Source organism: Ranitomeya variabilis, chromosome 6, assembly GCF_051348905.1.
Source record: "Ranitomeya variabilis isolate aRanVar5 chromosome 6, aRanVar5.hap1, whole genome shotgun sequence".
Taxonomy (NCBI): Eukaryota; Metazoa; Chordata; class Amphibia; order Anura; family Dendrobatidae; genus Ranitomeya; species Ranitomeya variabilis.
In genome coordinates this window covers 320,913,365-320,937,157 of record NC_135237.1, presented here as the reverse complement: position 1 = coordinate 320,937,157, position 23,793 = coordinate 320,913,365, and the positions used below count along the sequence as shown (strand labels likewise).

The following is a 23,793-nucleotide window of genomic DNA, read 5'->3' as shown; positions in this document are numbered from 1 at the left end:
TCTGCTCATCGGACCCCATAAGCCAGTTAGGACAGTAATGCCCTGTTGGCAGTATTGCGTATGCTATTAAGTACATATACTAATGGTAAACTTACATTCTATCCTTACTTAGATTAAATAAAAAAAGATCTGAACACTAAATTGTGATAGCATTTTATTCCAGTACAGAAGTAGAAAATATCTCTGAATAAATTATACTTTACATATACATTACATATGAGCTGCTCAAAATTTACAAGTGATTACATCAAAAATACATTTCTTTTTGTTAGGGCTCATTTAGTATTCCACATAGTATTATACAGTTAGACTTCATGTGTTTTATGAAAAAGTAGAAGGGACGATCACACTTTACCTGTTCACCAGGAAAGCTGCGAACAGACATGACAGATGCCGTACTACTGGCAGCCTCAGTTCCTTTTTCATTGAGCTCTAAGACTGTTTGGTGATACACCTCAGACACAAACATATCGCTCTGCTTTGTCATTCCTGAGAAATCTGCTTTGGTCTGACTGAACGCATCCGAAATTCCGAGAGATGAAAGAATACTTTTCATGGAGAAGCTTTTCTCTATTCTGAACTTTGGCAGATGTACTAAGACATTCATCATCTTCATTTCCGAATTGTCCATCAATTTGTTTACTTCTTCCGCAGACATTGCTTTTACCTGAATCAAAAATACATGGTAAAATTATCTACAAGGCTAAATCTTTTCTCAAGCAAACTCACATTGGAGACATAATGTGGCACATATGAATTAATTGAGCACAAACATTTTTCAGATCTAACTCCCACTCTCGGATTCTCTGCTCATGCTACCCTAAGTAAAGGGCACAGGGTACCTGGGGCAAAGTGCCCATGGATGGTGCACCCTGACTCTTCACATTTGTTAATAACAAAAGCTTTTTTTCTGCAGGATGAGATCACCAAAGCTCACCCATTACAGTGACATCAAATTTGTTAGTTTTATTTATATTTTATTACTTCTGTACAATATATATAATTTGAGAAAAACAATTAGTTTCTCTGTTGCTATATTCTAAGACTCATAATTTGTACATATATTTAAGGAGCTATATGAGGGCTCAGTTGTTACAAGTCAATATGTAGTTTTGATTTGTATCATTTGTTGAAACGTGACTTTTTGATCACTTTGTATTCCACTTTTTGGGACGTGGAATAAGCAGTTTTACTGATAATATTTGTGGTACATAGACACTTTTGATCAGTTTTTATTACATGTTTTTAGTAGGTGGGATAAACAAAAACAGCAATTCAGATACTGTTTTTGTACGGATATCACTGTGTGTGATGAATGACAGTTTTATAGTATTGAAGGATTCAATTATACTGATATATATATATATTATTTTTCTACTTTTCCAATGAAAATCTCATATTAAAGAAAAATCTCTTTTTAAAGAAAATGATTTTTTGGGGGCTGTCACATTCTGAGAACACTAATGCCTTGTTTGCACTTTCAGTATTTGGTCAATATTTTACATCAGTATATCAAAACCAGGAGTGGGTAAAAAAGGCAGAAGTAGTGCACATGTTTTTATTATACTTTTCCGATTGTTCTACTCCTGATTTTGCCATACAAATACTAACCAATACTGACCAATACTAACTAATACTAACCAATACTCACCAAATACTGAATATGTGAATATGGCCTTAACGTTTAATTTCTTTAAAAAAGAAGATTATTTTTTTCCCAACAATGTACCGTAATTTTTATTGGTATTAATTTAGGATGAAGACAACTTATTGTATATAAAATGCACAGTGTACTGTATGTAAAATACACTGCATTACTTATGTGCTACAGGGCATTATCCTAGCTTATTTAATAGGCTTTTTAGCATTGTAGAATCAGGGCACTTTTTAAAGATTTTCAGTTGCCATAGCAACCAAACTAGCAATCCATGATCATTTTGCAGTGGTGGTGATGGCCCTACAGTAAGAGTGTTTTCCCTTTAACTCTTGGGATCTGAGCCACAATACAATGGTAGCTCAACTACTTATTACATCTGACCCCTTCTTCGGATGACATGGACACAACGCCTGTCACTCTGTTATTCTAGGACTGTATATATACATCCAGATGTATCCTTTTTCTTCTTTTGCAAAGTTGCGCACCTGGCATTAAAGGTGCAAATTTTCCCTTCAATAGAATTCTTTGGGCACTGATATTTTTTGATTGTCCAGCATCCGAGGAAAAAAAGCACACACCCTCTGGGAAGTTCTATGGTACAGGTGCTTCTCACAAAATTAGAATATCATCAAAAAGTTAATTTATTTCAGTTCTTCAATACAAAAAGTGAAACTTATACAGTGCCTTGTGAAAGTATTCGGCTCCCTGGAACTTGTCAACCTTTTCCCACATATCATGCTTCAAACATAAAGATACCAAATGTAAATTGTGAAGTTGAACAAAATGTATTGGTTATTTTAAATTTTTGTGGAAAATCAAAAACTGAAAAGTGGGGCGTACAATATTATTCGGCCCCTTTACTTTCAGTGCAGCAAACTCTCTCAAGAAGCTCATTGTGGATCTCTGAATGATCCAATGTTGTCCTAAATGCCTAATGATGATAAATATAATCCACCTGTGTTTCATCAAGTCTCTGCATAAATGCACCTGCTCTGTGATAGTCTCAGGGTTCTGTTTGAAGCACAGAGAGCATCATGAAGACCAAGGAACACAACAGGCAGGTCCGTGATACTGTTGTGGAGAAGTTTAAAGCCAGATTTGGATACAAAATGATTTCCAAAACTTTAAACATCCCAAGGAGCACTGTGCAAGCAATCATATTGAAATGGAAGGAGTATCATACCACTGCAAATCTACCAAGACCCAGCCGTCCCTCTAAACTTTCATCTCAAACAAGGAGGAGACTGATCAGAGATGCAGCCAAGGGGCCCATGATCACTCTGGATGAACTGCAGAGATATGCAGCTGAGGTGGGACAGTCTGTCCATAGGACAACAATTTGTCATACACTGCACAACTCTGTCCTTTATGGAAGAGTGGCAACAAGAAGGCCATTTCTCAAAGATATCCATAAAAGGTGTTGTTTAAAGTTTGCAACAAGCCACCTGGGAGGCACACCAAACATGTGGAAGAAGATGATTTGGTCAGATGAAACCAAAATCGAACTTTTTGGCAACAATGCCAAAACTATATGTTTGGCGTAAAGGCAACACAGCTCATCACCCTTAACACACCATCCCCACTGTCAAGCATGGTGGTGGCAGCATCATGGTTTGAGCCTGCTTTTCTTCAGCAGGGACAGGGAAGATGTTTAAAATTGATGGGAAGATGGATGGAGCCAAATACAGGACTATTCTTGGAGAAAACCTGTTGGAGTTTGCAAAAGACCTGAGACTGGGACAGAGATTTGTCTTCCAACAAGACAATGATCCCAAACATAGAGAAAAGTCTACAATGGAATGGTTCACAAATAAACGTATCCTGGTGTTAGAATGGCCAAGTCAAAGTCCAGACCTCAATCCAATCGAGAATCTGTGGAAAGAGCTGAAAACTGCTGTTCACAAATGATCTCCATCAAACATCACTGAACTTGAGCTGTTTGTCAACGAAGAATGGGCAAGAATTTCAGTCGTTCGATGTACAAAACAAATAGAGACATACCCCAAGCAACTTGCAGCTGTAATCGCAGCAAAAGGTGGCGCAGCAAAGTATTAAGTTAAAGGGGCCGAATAATATTGCACGCCCCACTTTTCAGTTTTTGATTTTCCACAAAAATTTAAAATAACCAATACATTTCGTTCATCTTCACAATTGTCTTCCACTTGTTGTTGATTCTTCACCAAAAATTTACATTTGGTATCTATATATTTGAAGCATGATATGTGGGAAAAGGTTGAAAAGTTCCAGGGAGCCGAATACTTTTGCAAGGAACTGTATATTATATAGAGTCATTACAAACAGAAGTGATCTATTTAAGTGTTTATTTCTGTTAATGGTAATGATTATGGCTTACAGCCAATGAAAACCCAAAAGTCATTATCTCAGTAAATTAGAATAATTAACAGAAACTCTGGAATACTTCAATGGATTCCACTGATTCTGCAATTGTTTCTCTTGAAATTTGGCTAAAATTTTGTAAATTTTGCAATTTTCCAACTTTGAATTTTCATGCCCTTAAATCATAGAGGCACGTCACACAAAATAGTTAATATGTAACATTTGCCACATGTCTACTTTACATTAGCACAATTTTAGAACAACATTTTTCTTGTTAGGAAGTGATAAGGGTTAAAATTTGACCAGATGTGCCAGAACAGCAAAACTCCCCATATGTGACCCCATTTTACAAACTACACCTCTCAATGAATTTATCTATTGGTGCAGCGATCATACTGACATCACGGGTGTGTCACAGAATTTTATACCATTGGGCAAGTGAAGAAAAAATAACTACATTTTTACCACCAAAATTGTATTTTAACCCCAGATTTTACATTTCAACACAAGAAGTGGGAAACATGGCACCAAAATTTTCCCACAATTTCTACTGGACATGGCAATACCCCATATGTGACTGTACAGTACTACTTAGTTATATGGAGAGACTCAGAAGGAACAGAGTGCTATTTCCTTCCTGGAGCGCAGATTTTCCTTGAACAGTTTGCGGACTCCATATACAGAGCCTCTAATTGCTAGAAGAGCGGAAACCCCCCTCAAGTGACCCCATTCTGGAAACTATACCCTTTGGGGAATTTATCTACAGGTGTAGTGACGATTTTGACTCCATGGGTTTCTTCCAGAAACAAGCAGCCATGAATATTGCCGAGTGAAAATTTAAACTGCCGTTGTAGTGACGAGTACTGCTGTAGGGACCAGTATGTTGTAGTTACCAGTATGTTATGCCCAGCCCAGCCTGTGCTTCTAGAGACATACACCCCTAAGTTAGGCAGGCTCTCATTGGTTCAGAAATGCCAAATGTGGATGAGATGATATATGGATATATGTGGTTTAGGTAAACACTGGGGATCAGAAGGGAAGGTGGCATTTGAATTTGGGAGCTCCGAAGTTGCTGAATTTCTTTTGGCGGGTGAGGAGCCATTTCGCTTTTTCCAGAGCCTTTATGCTACCAGTAATGTGGAAGTTCCCCATATTTCCATTTACAGATGAAAGACCTGAGTGGGGCTTGCTTTTTGTGGATTGAGTTGAAGCTTTTATTGGGAACATTTTACATAACGTTTGGGATCACATTTATCTGGCACTCTATGCTGACCACTTACTTTGGGGTTTCCATTTAAATCTCTGAGTGACGTGAGTCAGATGAAACCCTGAGGGATCCATTTGCTATAATGAGGCAGCAGAGTTACTGTGGACTCCATCTGGCCTCTGTTCATCGGTGTTCTTTTCAGACGTGCACAAAACTGTGGCCGACAGCACTTTTATGCAATCCTAAAAAGACGGACACCGCCGGATCACAAATCAGACGGCATCCACAGTGCCTCCCTCTGCCTCATTATAGGGAATCTTCTACAAGAGGTTCCGTTTGAATCACGTATTTCAGAGATTTACACGGAAATCCAGGTGCAAGCGGCTCAGCATAGAGCACGGGATAAATGTGAGCTGTGCCACAGCATGTGAAGAATTGGTTTTATTTATTTTTTACGCTGTTCCAAGTGAGGTATTAGTGATTAGTAGTGTTGAGCGATACCGTCCGATACTTGAAAGTATCGGTATCGGAAAGTATCGGCCGATACCGGCAAAGTATCGGATCTAATCCGATACCGATACCCGATACCAATACAAGTCAATGGGACTCAAGTATCGGACGGTATCCCTGATGGTTCCCAGGGTCTGAAGGAGAGGAAACTCTCCTTCAGGCCCTGGGAACCATATTAATGTGTAAAATAAAGAATTAAAATAAAAAATATTGCTATACTCACCTCTCCGACGCAGCCTGGACCTCACCGAGGGAACCGGCAGCGTTCTTTGCTTAAAATGCGCGCTTTTACTTCCTTCCGTGACGTCACGGCTTGTGATTGGTCGCGTGCCGCCCATGTGGCCGCGACGCGACCAATCACAGCAAGCCGTGACGTAATTTTAAGGTCCTCAATGCCTAATTCTAGGCATTCAGGAATTTAAAATTACATTCCGGCTTGTGATTGGTCGCGTCGCGGTCACATGGGCGACGCGACCAATCACAAGCCGTGACGTCACGGGAGGCAGGAGACGCGCGCATTTTTAAAATTACGTCACGGCTTGTGATTGGTTGCGTGCCGCCCATGTGACCGCGACGCGACCAATCACAGCAAGCCGTGACGTAATTTCAGGTCCTCAATGCAGAAATAGGCATCAGGACCTGAAATTACGTCACGGCTTGTGGTGATTGGTCGCGTCGCGGTCACATGGGCGGCACACAACCAATCACAAGCCGTGACGTAATTTTAAAAATGCGCGCGTCTCCTGCCTCCCGTGACGTCACGGCTTGTGATTGGTCGCGTCGCCCATGTGACCGCGACGCGACCAATCACAAGCCGGAACGTAATTTTAAATTCCTGAATGCCTAGAATTAGGCATTGAGGACCTTAAAATTACGTCACGGCTTGCTGTGATTGGTCGCGTCGCGGCCACATGGGCGGCACGCGACCAATCACAAGCCGTGACGTCACGGAAGGAAGTAAAAGCACGCATTTTAAGCAAAGAACGCTGCCGGTTCCCTCGGTGAGGTCCAGGCTGCGTCGGAGAGGTGAGTATAGCAATATTTTTTATTTTAATTCTTTATTTTACACATTAATGTTGTTTCGATACCCGATACCACAAAAGTATCGGATCTCGGTATCGGAATTCCGATACCCGCAAGTATCGGCCGATACCCGATACTTGCGGTATCGGAATGCTCAACACTAGTGATTAGGTGACTTTAGTCTTTGGGTCGGTGCGATTACAGAGATACCACATATATATATATATATATATATATATAGGGTTTTTATGTTTGGCTGCTGTCACACTCTAAAAGACACTTTTTATTGCAAAAAATAGTTTTTGCATCACCACATTTTGAGATATATAATTTTTCCATATTTTGGCCCACAGAGGGCTTGCTTTTTGTGGGACGAGTTGGCATTTTTATTGGTACCATTTTTGGGCACATTACATTTTTTGATCGCTTTCTATTCCGATTTTTGCAAGGTAGAATGAACAAAAACAGCAATTCAGGAATTTTTTTTTGGGGGGGAGGGGGGTTGTGCCATTCTGTGTGTAGTAAAATTCATATGGCAGTCTTATTTGTCATGTCAGTATGATTACAGCGATTCCTCATTGAGGCCGGTTTCACACGTCAGTGGCTCCGGTACGTGTGGTGACAGTTTCCTCACGTACCGGAGACACTGACTCACGTAGACACATTAAAGCAAATGTGTCTCTGCACATGTCAGCATGTTTTCACGGACCATGTGTCCATTTGCAAAACACGGAGACATGTCAGTGTTCGTGGGAGCGGACGGATCACACGGACCCATTAAAGTCAATGGGTCCATGTAAACACGTACCGCACACGGATGCTGTCCATGTGCCATCCGTGTGCTGTCCGTGTGCATTTTTCCTGTCATAGGGTTAAAATTGCAAAAATTGTTGCAATACACGGACACACGTACAGCACACGTGCAGCACACGCACAGCACACGGATCCTAAAACCGTACTCACGGACATCACACGGATCCCACACGGATGGCCCATGTGAGCACATGGACACACGGACACGGATAACTCCGGTACCGTTTTCTCCGGTACCGGAATTATCTGGACGTGTGAGACTGGCCTTATGTAGTTTTTTTTTTATGTTTTGGGCTCTTACACAATAAAAACTATTTTATTGAAAGAATAATTATTTTTGCATCGCTTTATTCTGACAGCTATAACTTTTTTACTTTTCTGCTGATGGAGCTGTAAGGTGGCTTGTTTTTTTTCGGGACAAGATGACATTTTCAGAGGTACCATATCTATTTATATCCGTCTTTTTTATTGCGTTTTATTCCACTTTTTGTTAAGCAGTATGATGATAAAGCATTGTTTTTTGCCTTGTTTTTTTTTTTTTTTCTAATGCTCACTTAAGGGGTTAATTAGTGGAACAGTTTTATAGCTCAGGTCGTGACGGACGCAGGGATACCAAATATGTCTACTTTTATTGTTTATATATTTTTTAATACAAGTATTTATTTATAGATATAATACCTTTAAATTTTTTGTTATTAATTTGGATATTTTTGAAAAAATTTTTACAATTATTTTAAATAAAAAAATTTACCTTTTTTTTTTATTTTTTACTTTGTCCCAATACGGGACAATCATTTTTTGCAGGCTGATTGCTTGTACAGCATGAGGATACAGCAGCATCCCCATTCTGTAGAAACTGTCAGCTCTCCACTGACAGAGAAACTTGCTGATCATGCACTGTGCATGATCAAGCAACTTTCCTACCTCTGGTGACCTGGATGTGGTCATGAGTACATCGGGTCACCATGGCAACTATCAGGACCCCGCATCATTCCGTGGGGTCTCCAATCCAAAGGCAGAGAGGCTGTCATCCCTCTGCCAGCTCCCAGAATACTGCGCTTGCCATGTAGTAATAATACGTCCCTGGTCAGATAGGCCCAGGGCACAGGGACGTATTATTATGACAAATGTCACAAAGGGGTTAGTTACTCTCCTGTGTGCCTATTTACCTATAAATGAATGCAGTTGCAGATTTTAGTAATTACTCTCAAGGCCTCCTTCACATGTCCATATAAAACATGTACATGTGTGTGTTATCCATGTGTACGTTTTTACCTTCAGTATGTCATCAGTGTTTTCCAGTATGGATAAAAAAAAAAAAATAAATGACAAATCTTCTCCTATACTTTGCAATGATGGTACTTATTCCATGAAAAAAAAAACAGATGCCACATGTACTGGAAACATGGACGTGTGAAGGAGGCCTATGCGAGTTGTCCAGGATTACAAAGACAAGACTGCTTTCTCCCAAAACCAGTGCCACACCTGTGCACAGGTTTTGTGTGTTATTGCAGCTAATTTCATTCACTGTAATACTAGTGCACACAAGCCAATAATGTTGTAACACCATTTTTTTTCAGTACTGGACAACCCCTTTACATTTTAGTGGAGACAACAAATCACAGTTAAATCACATGAAATCACAGTCCATAATTCTTTCAGTGTGAGCATTTTTTTGGGAGCCAGCTATATCACCTCCTTTTCTATATATTGTTGACATGCCATAAACATTTTTAATCCTTGAAATGTAAATTAGTAAGGAATGCGCACTAAATTGATACATTTCTCTTAGCTTTTAATACAAATGTGTACTGTGTGCCTTATCTTAATCTTACCTGTTTAAACACAGAATTATTATCTGGAACAATTAAAACCATTGCATAGTCTTGTTTCACACCGTAAGGAAGCTCCAACACTTTTATGCCGGTATTCTTTATGTATTTTACTTTGAAGTAACTTGTGATCTGCATCATATCTACCATCACTTTTTCATTCTGAGAAATAGTCAAAAACACAAAGTAATAACCTGATTATTTTTTGTAACGAACATATAGAAATGACAGCTCAGTTCACTTTTATTTTATTTCTTATATAGCACCATCATATCCAGACATCATCAATGTCCCCAGTGGTGCTCACAATCTAGATTACTTATCACTATATCTTTGGAGAGCAGAAGGAAATTGGAGTACCTGCAGGAAACCCACGCAAACACGACGAGGAGAACATGCAAAGTTTTGAGCTCAAGACCCCAGCTTTATAAAAGTCACCATGTTGACCACCATATCTCAGTTTTCATTTGTTTTACTCTATATGCAGTACAGACCAAAAGTTTGGACACACCTTCTCATTTAAAGATTTTTCTGTATTTTCGTGACTATGAAAATTGTAAATTCACACTGAAGGCATCAAAACTATGAATTAACACATGTGGAATTATATACTTAACAAAAAAGTGTGAAACAACTGAAATTATGTGTTATATTCTAGGTTCTTCAAAGTAGCCACCTTTTGCTTTGATGACTGCTTTGCACACTCTTGGCATTCTCTTGATGAGCTTCAAGAGGTAGTCACCGGGAATGATCTTCCAAAAAGACCATGAACAAAAGTTCATTTTAAAAATTGTCTGTGTCTGACCGTGTACCGAACATACCACAGCTCCTAGGCAGGGGAGGAAGCAAAAGACAATACTGGCATTACAGCAGGAGATTGCAGAGGATACATTTTGTGAGGTAAAATATTTTTTTAAAACAGTCAGTGAAATATTTTACCTCACAAAATGAATCAACTGTGATTCCCTGCTGTATTGTCAGTAATATCTTTTGCTTCCTCCCCTGCCCAGGAGATGTGGTATGTTCCGTACACGGTCAGACAGTCAATTTTTAAAATGAAAACTCCTTTAATGTGACCAGCTTCCTCTGCCTGTAGACACATTGCGCATGTGCTGCCGGGATCAGCCGAATGATTCACTGCACCAGGTAATTTACTCAGGTGCAGTAAATCAGACCGCAGCCATCTTTGTGCAGACAGATAGCGGCGGTTACATTGAAACTGCACAGGCGCTCCTCCTGTACAAGGATGGCGGCAGTCAGTGAATCATTCGGCTGATCCCGGCTGCGGCGTGTTCGCAACAGTGTTCCGCTGGAGGTACTGCGCAAAAGGCTGCGTGAGTGTGTGACTATGTGACTGTGTGAGTGCATGTGTGGTGCGTACGACGTATAGAGTATGTGTGTGTGTGTGGTGCGACGGTGTTCCGCTGGTGGTACTGTGCAATAGGTTGGTACCAGCAGCAGTTTTCATACTGAGACACCCATTACTTTGATGTCCCAATATGGCGGTTGGTGAATTTCCTCCATTTGGAATTCTGGGATACGGTGACATCTGGACAGTACAGGAAATGAAAACATTACAAGGCAATTATATAAATAGATAAAAGGTTGAAATTTCTCCACATCTGCTGTAGGTAGGAGCGGCACAGATTGAAGGCAATGCTGTATAGGGCTCTGCATTGTGCATGAGACCATATTGAGAAAGGCTAAGAAAATATAATTTGATTTTTTTAATTTGACTAATTGCTTTATTGTGAATCATTTAGGCCTCTTTCACACTTCAGTTGTTTGGCGTCAGTCTAAATCCGCCATTTTCCTCATAAAACGGATCCGTTTTTTTCCCCATAGACTTGCATTAGCGACGGATTGTGACGGATGGTCGTCCGTTCCATCCGTCATGCGACGGATCCATCAAAATTTGGCGGACGTCATCTAGACATTGACGGTCATTGCAACGTTTTTTGTCTGCGTTGAAATGGCGGATCGCGACGGATCCGTCGCGTCCGTCATTTCATAGAATGGCCACCTATGGGCGACGGATCCGTCGCGGCCGTCATTTCGGCGGATCCGTCGCCCCAATCCGTTTTTTCAATTTTTTTCAATTGCGCATGCTCCAAAAAGTATGTACAACCCCCGAGTAACGGATCCGTCAAAAAAACGGATCCGTTACATCCGTTTTTTCAACTATTGTGACGGATCCGTCGATCCGTCATTATGTCGGAAGTGACTGACGCCAAAAAACTGAAGTGTGAAAGAAGCCTTAGAGGAACAAAATGATTTTAAAATGCTACAAGCATGTCACATATGTCAAGCAAAATTTTCAGGAGCTATTCACAAATAGAATTGACCACAATTGTACGACCTCTATTAGACTTCTAACTCCAATCTTTGCTTTACATTTACAACATGTAAGTAAGTCTTACCGACAGTCTTGTGAAGGGAGCCTTGGAAGTCTTCATTTCATTAAATGGTTTTGTCCAGTTTGCAGCAAAATATAGAGCATTTGCGATTATTAACTTTGTGGTTGTGGAAATTGATTGATCAGGTAAAAATCGTTGAATTTTTCCTGCACAGGAGAAATTGGTAATTTTGATATTAACGATAGTAAATTTGAAAATGCGCACATTAGCAATTAGCCTAATTTCTATATGGATGTTTTATATAAAAAACACTATTAACTTTTCTAAATGATTGGTACTACTACATTCAGCAGATCAGAGGGTGTTCAGGTCATAAGACCCCCACTGCTCTGCAGCGTGCTGCTCAGCAGGCAGAAAAACTGAGCTTCTGCCTGAATGCACATTGGATGATGTACAAACTCAATAGCAAGTCATTTAGCTTGCACACAGAGTGAAAAATAAGCCCACAGACATTTTATTAACCCCTTTCTGACATTGGGCATAATAGTACACAGATGCCGTACTCCCTGTTTGGTGGGGACTCCGGCCCTGAGCCCGCACAATTCCAGGCACATGACAGCTCATCTATACAGCTGACATGTGCCTGCAACAGCCGTGGGTAGAATCGCGAACCATCTGCAGCGTTTAGCTAGTTAAATGCCGCTGTCAATCTCTGACAGTGGCATTTTACTCTCGCTTAGTGACAGCACATTACCCACCTATCGGTGACCCCGTCACATGATCATGGGTCACCGATGGGTCGGCATGACAACCAGAGGTCTGCAGCAGATCTCTATGATTTTCATTGCCAGATTGCTATGAGCGCCAACCCATGGTCGGTGCTCATAGCAAATGCCTGTGTGTAGCAGAGCAGATCAAAGTACTGCAGCTTCTAGTCTCCCATGCAGACTATTGAAGCATGCAAAAAGGAAAAAAAAATGTTTTGAAAAATATTAAAAAAATAAAAATATAAATCACCTCCCTTTTGCCTCATTCAAAATAAAATACAAAAAATCAATAATGCACATATTTAGTGTCAGAATTGCCCAACCAATATAAAAAATGAATAAACCCGATCGCTAAATGGCGTAATGAGTAAAAAATTCAAAACGTCAGAATTACATTTTTTTTTTTAATCGCCGCTACATTGCAATAACAGGCGATCATAAGATTGTATCTACACCAATATAGTATCAATAAAAATGTCAGCTCGGCATGCAAAAAGTAAGCCCTCACCCAGCCCAAGATCATGAAAAATGGAGACGCTACAGGTCTCGGAAAATGGCACTTTTTTTTACCAAATTTTGGAATTTTTTCACCTCTAAATTAAAAAAGAACCTAGACATGTTTGGGGTCTTTGTACTCATAATGAACTAGAAAAACATAATGGTAGGTCAGTTTTAGCATTTAGTGAACATGGTAAAAAAAAGCAACTGTGGAATTGTACTTTTTTTGTAATTTCACCGCATTTGGAATTTTTTTCCTGTTTTCCAGTGTACGATATGTTAAAACCAATGATGTCGTTCAAAAGTACAACTTGTCCTACACAAAAAAAGCCCTCATGTGGCCATTTTAACAGAAAAATAAAAAAGTTATGGCTCTAGGAAGAAGGGGAGCAAAAAACAAAAGCACAAAAACTGAAATACCTCTGGTCATCAAAGAGTTAAAGGTTTAAACGGAACCTATCATGTCAAAAAATTTGATGAACCTGCATATATGATGCTAATAGCATTATAAAGCTGTGCACTGACGGTCCAGCTACTGGGAGGAAATTCATTTTATTCCTCCCGGCAGCCCCTGGCTTTCAGTCATAGTAAGCAGCAGCTGTAACCACGCCCTCCTGCTGTCTGTCAGGCCCAAGGTGAGGTTACAGCCTCCACTCACTGAGTAGTAACTGATGGCACACCAGCCATGCCTCTAATACTGAAAACAGGAGGCTGCCTGGAAGAAAAAAGCTAATTTCTTCCCTGCAGCTGGGCTTTCAGTGTGGCAGCCTGGCAGTCTATAATGCTATTAACCTGCAGATTAAACCCATATCTGCAGGTTAATAACATTTTTCGACATGACAGGTACCATTTAAACCTGTATATCGTTTTGTGTGCATTGTCAGGGAAAGCTGAGTGTCTGTGGATTAAGTGGCTTTTGAGCTTTCGGTGGGGGACTCAGTACCCAGACCATCACAAATCTGTTGTACAAGTAGTAATAAATAGATAAATACTCTTGAAATAACTCATGACAAATTTATACATATGTTTCCAGGTGATTACTTGTTTGCGGTTGGTAATTACTTATTTATGGTTATGTTTGCGTCCATTCATATGAACACAATAACAATGTTTACTATTAACCGTAAAATCATGATAAATACAAGAAATATACTTAAAGGAAATCTGTCAATAGAATGAACCCTCCTAAGCTGTCTACAGTGAGGAAAAAAAGTATTTAGTCAGCCACCAATTGTGAAAGTTCTCCCACTTAAAAAGATGAGAGAGGCCTGTAATTGACATAATAGGTAGACCACAGCTATGAGAGTCAAATTTGAGAAAACAAATCCAGAAAATCACCTTGTCTGATGTGGCAAGAATTATTTTGCATTTTATGGTGGAGAATAAGTATTTGGTCACCTAAAAACATGCAAGATTTCCTTTACCTTCTTCTTTAATAGGTTCCTCTATCCTCCACTCATTACCTGTAGTAATGGCACCTGTTTGAACTTGTTATCAGTATAAAAGACACCTGTTCAAAACCTCAAACAGTCACACTCCAGACTCCACTATGGTGAAGACCAAAGAGCTGTCGAAGGACACCAGAAACAAAATTGTAGCAGTGCACCAGGCTGGGAAGACTGAATCAGCAATAGGCAAGCAGCTTGGTGTGATGAAATCAACTGTGGGAGCAATGGTAAGAAAATGGAAGACATACAAGACCACTGATAATCTCCCTCTATCTGGTGCTCCATGCAAGATCTCATCCTGTGGGGTCAAAATGATCACAAGAATGGTGAGCAAAAATCCCAGAACCACACGGGGGACCTAGTGAATGACCTGCATAGATCTGAGACCACCGTAACAAAGACTACCATGAGTAACAAAATACGCCGCCAGGGACTCAGATCCTGCAGTGCCAGACATGTCCCCCTGCTTATGCCAGTACATGTCCGGACCCATCTGAAATTTGCTAGAGAGCATTTGGATTATCCAGAAGAGTTTTAGGAGAATGTCATATGGTCTGATGAAACCAAAGTAGAACTGTTTGGTAGAAACAAAACTTGTCATGTTTGGAGGAGACAGGATGCTGATTTACATCCAAAGAATACCATACCTACTGTGATGCATGGGGGCAGCAACATCATGCTTTGGGGCTGTTTCTCTGCAAAGGGACCAGGACAACTGATCCATGTACATGAAAGAATTAATGGGGCCATGTATCGTGAGATTCTCAGTGCAAACCTACTTCCATCAGCAAGGGCACTGAAGATGAAACGTGGATGGGTCTTTCAGCATGATAATGATCCCAAGCACACCGCCATGGTAACGAAGGAGTGGCTTTGTTAGAAGCATATGAAGGTCCTGGAGTGGCCTAGCCATTCTCCAGATCTCAACCCCATAGAAAACCTTTGGAGGGAGTTGAAAGTCCGTGCTTCCCAGCGACAGGCTCAAAACTTCACTGCTCTTGAGGAGATCTGCATAAAGGAATGGGCCAACATACCACCAACAGTGTGTGCCAACCTTGTGAAGACTTACAGAATACATTTGACCTCTGTCATTGCCATCAAAGGATATATAAAAAAGTTATGAGATGAACTTTTGTTAATGACCAAGTAACTATTTTCCACCATAAATTGCAAAAAAATCTTGCCAAATCAGACAAGGTGATTTTGCGGATTTGTTTTCTCAATTTTAACTCTCATAGTTGTGGTCTACCAATGATGTCAATTGCAGGCCTCTCTCATCTTTTACAGTGGGAGAACTTGCACAATTGGTGGTTGGCTAAATACTTTTTTTCCCCACTGTATGGGCATGTAGGTCATGGGAAGCTGAATAACGTGATACCTTGATATCTGCAATCTGATGTCTTATTCCAGAGAAATCCATGTTTTTTTTATATGTAAATGTCCGCTTCATGGCTATGGGGCTGATGTTGCTTGGAATTTAACTCTGCCTCCAGATATTATTTTACATAAAGAGGGAGTTACCAGTGTGAGACAAGTAACTAACACAGAACAGGAGAAATCAAATTCATCTTTTTGCAAGCATATTTTTTTGTAGGTATCTGAGCTCTACTGTATTGCAGCAATATTGCAACCCTGTCTGCCTATGAGATGGAAGCTGAAGCTGATGGGAACCTGCAGATGTGTCAGGTATAATCACACTCAGAGCTCTGCAGTAAAATCAGGAAAGCAGAGTGTGGCCATTACACATCACACTGATAACTCCTCTACTTGTAAAATAAGATCTGGAGGCAGAGTTATCTCCAGGAAGCATCCCCTTCCCCATATCCTGGAAGAGGTAATTTGCATAAAGTGATAAAAGATTATTTATCCACAACAAGACCTCTGATATGAGGCATACAGGTATGACTTTTTTCAGCAGTTAATACCCTAAATACCCTTATTAATAGTTTAGATAGGCAAATGAAGTGACAGATTCCCTTCAAAATAAACTTTAGTTTTTGTGTCGCCATATTCTGAGAGTTATAAATGTCATAATGCTAAAACGACAGAATTTGTGCGTACTTGTTTTTTGTGGGACAAACTACAGTTTTCACTGGTAACATTTTTTGATAGATACAACTTTTTAGTCACTTTTTATTCCATTTTTTGGCATTTGAAATAAACAAAACAATATTTCTAGAATAGAGTTTTATTTTTTTATTTATGGTGTTTACTGCACAGCATAGTTTATATATTCTCTTTATTCTATCAATCACTGTGACGTCTGATTTAAAAAAATGTATATAATTTTTATGTTTTATCTATTTTACACAAAAAAAAACACTTTTGCTTTTTTGTGTCGCTATATTCTGAAAGTCATGACCTTTTTTTTTTCTTTACTGAGTGGACTTTTATCAGTAAACAATTTTAGAATACATACAACTTATTGATGATTCCATTAATGAGGCAGAATGAAAAAATGTTCGGCAGATAGATTACATGATAGTTTTATAGTTCTGGCATTTACAATCATAGCAATATAAATTATTTATTAATTTTTTATAATAAAGTATATTCCAATGCTTAAGAACGAATGTGGTTTTAACATCAGTTTTCTTTTTTTGAATACTTATAAATTGTTTGTTTTTCAAGGAGACTTGAACATGCAAGTTTTTGATCACTTACATAATACTACTTATTGTACTACTTTTGTAGTGCAGTGTATTATGCTTGCCTACGTGTCATATTTATATAGTGGGAGGCAGCCTATTACACAGGGCTTGCCAGGCTTTCAAAACTTGCAGACCTTAAGGCTTTCGGCAAAGTTGCCAACTTGGTCTTATATTTTCCTCTGGACCGCTTGTCAAAAAATCACGGAACTAAAATATTTTTTATGGACACCTTGGAAAACCATAACAAATCATTATGATTAAAAGTGATACATGTCTACAACCCATAAGTCTGATATATAGACATGAGCTCCAATTACTGGAAACTGTAAAATATTGACAATTACAGTCATAACAATCTATATACGTTTCTTCAGATTCAAAGAAATCAAGGACACCTTACATTTTTTTATAGACAGGACAAAAAGGTGCTCAATTTTTACAAATTTCTGTAATTTTTCTGTAATTTCTGGACAGTTTGCAACCCTAGACTTCAGTTGCCAAAGCAACCCACCAGTACCCCTATCAACCTTGGCATGAAAAGGACAAACATCTGGAATGGGAGTTGTTTTTTTGCCTGTTAGAGCAAGAACCCCACTGTCAGGAGCCTTAATTGAAGGTATTCATTAAGAGGTTAGCCTCTGCACTTTGAGATAAAAATATTGAGGAATTGAACCAAAGTATGTTAGAATATTGTTTTAATGTTTCATTGCACAATAAAATACTTTATTTACATAGAAATTGAAGACCCCTTTAAGAATTTGGTAATTGGGGTTAAGAGAACAAGAAAGATGTATGTCATGTACACATACGTAATCGTTTCTTCTTTTTTTAATTTTATATTGGATGAAACATTAAGCTTTTGAGCTTAAAAATGTAGAGGGATAAATATGTATCAGCTATAATCTTAATGCTATGAATAAAATGTTAATCACACCTCGTGTCTGTTGAGTAATCCAGTCATTAATGTGCTTCCTTGATGTTTCTGGGTCACTTAGAAAATCTAGTTGTTCCAAACCTGCATCATATATATTCTTCGTGTCATCCAAAAATGTCTGAGAAAAGATGTGATGTGTGTTAGAAACAGTGAAAATACATAGATAAAAGCAGTGCACATTTGTAAATATGCAGCAAGCTCCGTTATTGGGGGCAGGATAAACTCCCTTGATGACCAAGTTTAGGGGCTAAAGAATGCTTTCTCCTAACCCTCAGTCCTCAAACTTCAGCATAATAATTGGAAGATGTACAATCAGTCATTTAATTACCCTCTGTTATCACACTTCCCATTAGTCCTAAACTTAGTATCAGTGGCATACCTTGTGTGCCCCCTCGCAAAATTTCCAAGAGGACCATCAATTAAATTCTAAAAATGTGTCAAATTTTGAACCTTCCCCCCAATTCTGCCATTGTTTTTGTTGTTTTTTTCTATGCAGTAAAAATGACCTGGTAACATGATTCCTCAGGTCAGTACAATTATGGCAATACCAAACTTGTCCAGCTTTTTGGTTATTTTAGGTGTGAAAACCATTCTGAAATTAAAAAAAAAATGTTTGTCGCCTTTTTTCGAGGCCCATAGTTCTCTATCAGGGCTTGTTTCAAGTCAACTGGGGCCTCTGTTTTTATTCATACAATCTTGGCATAAATAAGATGCTTTCATCTCTTTTTATTGTATTTTATTTGATTAGCACGGTACCCAAAAAACTAAATTCTGGTGTTTTGTTTTTATTTTTATTTTCGGCATTTATTGTATAATTTCAATAATTTAGATTTTGTTAGACTGGAGTTTTTGGGACTCAACGATACCAAATGTTTTTTTAATTTCTTAACTTTTTAGCCCTTTTAGGGTAAATGAACTTACGATCACCTGATCGCTTATAAAATGTACTGTAGTCCCTCACTATTGCAGTATATATGGAAATTGTGGACTTTTAATGGAACTCTGCCTGCAGCTGAACTTTGTGAGGACTACCATGGCAGTTAGGCCGGGGTCACACTTGCGAGAAACTTGCACAAGTCTTGTGTCTCAATACCTAGCACTGCTGCCGGCACTCGGACTGGAGCGCTCAGCTGCATAGAAATACATGCAGCCGCACACTCTGGTCCCGAGTTCCGGTGGCAGTGCCAGGTATTGAGACGCGAGACTTGTGCGAGTTTCTCACAAGTGTGACCCCGGCCTTGGAGGGATTTTAGCCCAGGTAACCAATCATCTCCCCACTACTGTGTCTACTCCAGCACTGAAATCATTTAAATGCCATTGTCAGAGAAACCACAGTTATTAGAGCACTATCAGATGACTTCAGTTACAGGCAGATGTAGCACAGATGGCATCTGCCTGGTATAAAGCAGTCTTACTATAGCTCCTGAGACTGTTTCATACATTCCTTATTGATGTATGAGGAAAATGTATGTCATAGCTTGTTAAAGGATTAAAAGATGCACATGGCTTAAAAAACTTAGATCTGTTTTAGGCTGTATTAAAGTCTGAAAATTCAAACTACACCTCTTATGAGCAGATGCAGGTTTGCACCAAATTATAATATACCGTATATACTTGTGTATAAGCCGAGATTTTCAGCACTTTTTTTGTGCTGAAAAAGCCTCTCTCGGCTTATACACAAGTCAATGCCGGCAGGAGAGGGGGGTGGGGGAGCAGAAGACATCATACTCACCCTCCTGGTGTCATCGCTGCATGTCAGTCCCTGTATCTTGGGCACGGGCATCTCTCTTCCCGTCTTCTTTCCTGTGCTGAGCGGTCACATGGTACCACTCACTAAAGTAATGAATATGAAAGTGCCTCCACTCCCACAGGCGTGGAGCGCATATTCATTACTTTAATGAGCGGTATCACTGACCGCTCAGCACAGGAAGGAAGACAGGAAGAGAGATGCCCGTGCCCAAGATACAGGGACTGATATGCAGCGCCATGAGGGTGAGTATGATGGGGGAGGGTGAGCCATGCGATATTCACCTGTCCACGTTCCACCGTCGCGCTGTTTCTTCTGTGTCCTCTGGCTGTGACGTTCAGGTCAGAGGGCTCAATGACATGGTTAGTGGGTGCCCTCTGCCTGAACAGTCACTGCAGGGAGCCTGCGATGCTGAGGAGCAACGGGCAGCAACAAGAGGCAAGTATATAATTTTTTTTTTAATTGCAGCAACAGCAGCAGCATTATATGGGGAATATTTTAATATGGAGCATCTTATGGGGCCATCATTAACCTTTATGGAGCATTATATGGGGCATATTTTAATATGGAGCATCTTATTGGGCCATCATCAACCTTTATGGAGCATTATATGGGGCATATTGTAATATGGAGCATCTTATAGGGCCACCATTAACCTTTATGCAGCATTATATGGGGCATATTTTAATATGGAGCATCTTATGGGGCCATCATTAACTGTTGTGCAGCATTATATGGGGCATATTTTAATATGGATCATCTTATGGGGCCATCATTAACTGTTGTGCAGCATTATATGGGGCATATTTTGTATGCAGCATCTTATGGGGCTCCTGATTCAATATGGATATTCAAAAACACTTAACCTACTGATGTCTCAATTAATTTTACTTTCATTGGTATCTATTTTTATTTTTGAAATTTATCAGTAGCTGCTGCATTTCCAACCCTAGGCTTATAGTCGAGTCAATAAGTTTTCCCAGTTTTTTGTGGCAAAATTAGGTGGCTTGGCTTATACTCGGGTCAGCTTATACTCGAGTATATACAGTAATTTGTCACATAATTGGTATTTACAGTGTATGAATAATTAATTCAAATTTACATGCTTTCTGTACCTCCACACAACTTGTACTGACCAGAAAAACTAATAATCATGTTATTTACTGAAAACAAATTTTTTGTGTGGACTTTTACAAAATGTTGACCACTTCTGGTCATCCATCTCAGCTATCAAGGCAAATTCGGCAGAAGTGAGACCCTTAGTGGTCTGCACTATAGAAATAAAAAATCATTCTCAGTAAATAAAATGATTCACAGTTTTGTTAGCACATCGGCTTTCATAGAGACAAAAGGTCTTTTGGAATTACAGTGACATTTCAGTAGGTAGCATATACTGTAGATTTAATCAAAAGGTCAATAGGTTTTCTTACGGGAAGAAATTGAAATGTCTTTTCCCCAAATAACTTGTTGACATTCAGCAGTATGTAATCATCTTCATTTTCCACTAGTTCACGTAAAAGATTTGTGCTACTGGAACGGACTTTCTTATTATCGCTAAAACACAGTGTCTGAAATAATAATATAATTGATTAGTAATGATAATTATTATTAATACAAATGCGTACTACTGAGTAAATAAGGAAGTTAATACAAATTTAATTACTTATATGCCTTGGATTAGGTCTATGAGTTGTGCTGGAAGGAATCTTGGAAGTATTTAGCTTTAATTAAAGAATAAAGCTGCAGTGAATGTGCTGTTCAGAACTACTCCATTGCATAGTTACCTTGTAATTCTTATGATCTTGTACTGCAGGTAACTAGGCTTTTTATTAGAAATGTATAAAAACAAGTAGTAATAGTCACTGATAATAATCAGCATATAGTGAGTCTAAAGAGGACCTGCCACTTGCTGTATAAAAAAGGTTCCTGGTTTAAATGGCGATATTATCCTGACTCTGATGGGTTTCTATTATTTTGCTTTTCTCACAGGTCCTGAGTAGTGATGAGCGAATATACTCGTTACTCGAGATTTCCTGAGGATGCTCGGGTGTCCTGAGTATTTTTAAGTGCTCGGAGATTTAGTTTTCCTTGCAGCAGCTGAATGAATTACATCTCTTAGCCAGCTTGATTACATGTGGAGATTCCCTAGCAACCAGGCAACCCCCACATATACTTATGCTGGCCAGTAGCTGTAAATCATTCAGCTGCGGCGATGAAAACTATATCTCCGAGCACTAAAAAATACTCAGAGGTCACCCGATCATGCTTAGGAAATCTCGAGTAACGAGTATATTCGCTCATCACTAGTCCTGAGATATAGTCCCCTCTTCATTGAATGTAAATCTAGTCTAGCCAAGGAGAAGTGAGTCTCTACTCTTCTCTGTGCTCATCTTCTTCATGAACTGGCTAACAAGATCATAATTACATACAATCAGGAGGAGCCCATACCTGAGAAATAGGGAGTTGCAAGAACAAAAAAAGAAAACTATAATGCCAGATTCCGGAGAATAACTACATTTAGATCAGATAAAACAAATATGAATGGCAAATGACAGGACATCTTTATAGCCCTGTTATGGCATTTAGGCATCATATAGGGGAGTCCACTTCCCCCCTTTACCCTTTCAGACCGTTTACTAATTGTCAGAACAAACAGCCGCTCCCTAGATTGGTGCATGCTCTGGCAGACCTGGCTCATCTACTATATAATTGTCTAAGGGGTACGTCTGTCTGTCTCAGATATTCATTGGTCGCAGCCTCTGTCTGTCACGGAAATCCAACTCGCTGATTGGTCGTGGCAAAACAGCCACGACCAATCAGTGACGGGCACAGTCAGGCGCCAAAATGGCCGCTCCTTCCTCCCCGCAGTCAGTGCCCGCTCCATTATTCCCTCCAGTCAGTGCTCACACAGGGTTAATGGCAGCACTAATGGACCGCGTTATGCTGCGGTGTAACGCACTCCATTAACCCTGTGTGACCAAATGTTTACTATTGATGCTGCCTATGCAACATTAATAGTAAAAAGAGCTAATGTTAAAAATAATTAAAAAAATAAAAAATCATTATATACTCACCTTCCGCCGCCTTTTCCGCTCCTCGCGACGCTCCGGTGACCGCTCCATGCAAGCGGCAGGATCCTGTGCTAAGGATGGTATGCGACAAGGACCTGCCATGACGTCACGGTCGTGTGACCGCGACGTCATCACAGGTCCGGCGCTCACTGTGCATAGGTAGAATGCTGCCAATCAGTTGTCTGGAAGGAGTTATGCATGAATGCGGAGGACTACCTGGCAACAAGTTTACTAGTATTGTAGTGAGAAAATCACTGTTTTATCATCAGGAGTTTAACAAAACTACATCAAGCAGCCTAGTAAGTTACTCATTGTTGAAATCAGGCTCACTGTCTCTACATTGTGGTGCTTTAAAATTTGGTGACAAAAACCTAGAGACAGATTCCCTTCAAATGTTATTGTTCTTTGATATCCCTAGCACAAAGAAACACTATCAAATTCAAATGTATGAGGATTATTAACCCCTTTGTGACATTGGGCGTAATAATATGCCTATGTCGGACTCCCCCTGTTTGGAGTCCACACCTTTCCGGGCACATGACAACTGATATATACAGCTGACATGTGCCCGCAACAGCTATGGGTGGATTCAATTTCTGACAGCGGCATTTAACTCACACTTACCGGAAATGCATCGTAAATCCCGCCCATTGATGACACGTCACATGATCACGGGTCACCGATGGGTCGGCATGACAACCAGAGGTCTCGAGCAGACCTCTATGGTTGTCATTGCTGGATTGCTATGAGCACCGCCCGCATTTCTGCTACACACAGGTGATCTGATCATCGCCTCTGTGTAGCAGAGGCGATCCAAGTAGTGCAGCTTTTAGTCTCCCATGGAGACTATTGAAGCGTGCAAAAAGTAAAAAAAATGTTTTTAAAAATAATAGAAATAAAAGTTCAAATCACCTCCCTTTCGACCCATTCGAAATAAAACA

General features: G+C 39.7%; 1 protein-coding gene across 1 annotated transcript in view; it reads right to left on the bottom strand.

Annotated features, from left to right (window-relative positions):
* Positions 1–257: 257 nt before the first annotated feature.
* LOC143782380 (serpin B8-like) overlaps positions 258–23,793 on the bottom strand; it is a 42,731-nt gene continuing 19,195 nt past the window's right edge. Inside the window, exons 3-7 of the mRNA XM_077269765.1 lie at positions 21,212–21,349; positions 18,035–18,152; positions 11,800–11,942; positions 9,383–9,541; positions 258–667 (exon numbers count right to left, since the gene is read on the bottom strand). Coding sequence (XP_077125880.1) covers positions 269–667; positions 9,383–9,541; positions 11,800–11,942; positions 18,035–18,152; positions 21,212–21,349 — 957 coding nt within the window. The 3' untranslated portion in view covers positions 258–268. The remainder of the gene's footprint in view (positions 668–9,382; positions 9,542–11,799; positions 11,943–18,034; positions 18,153–21,211; positions 21,350–23,793) is intronic.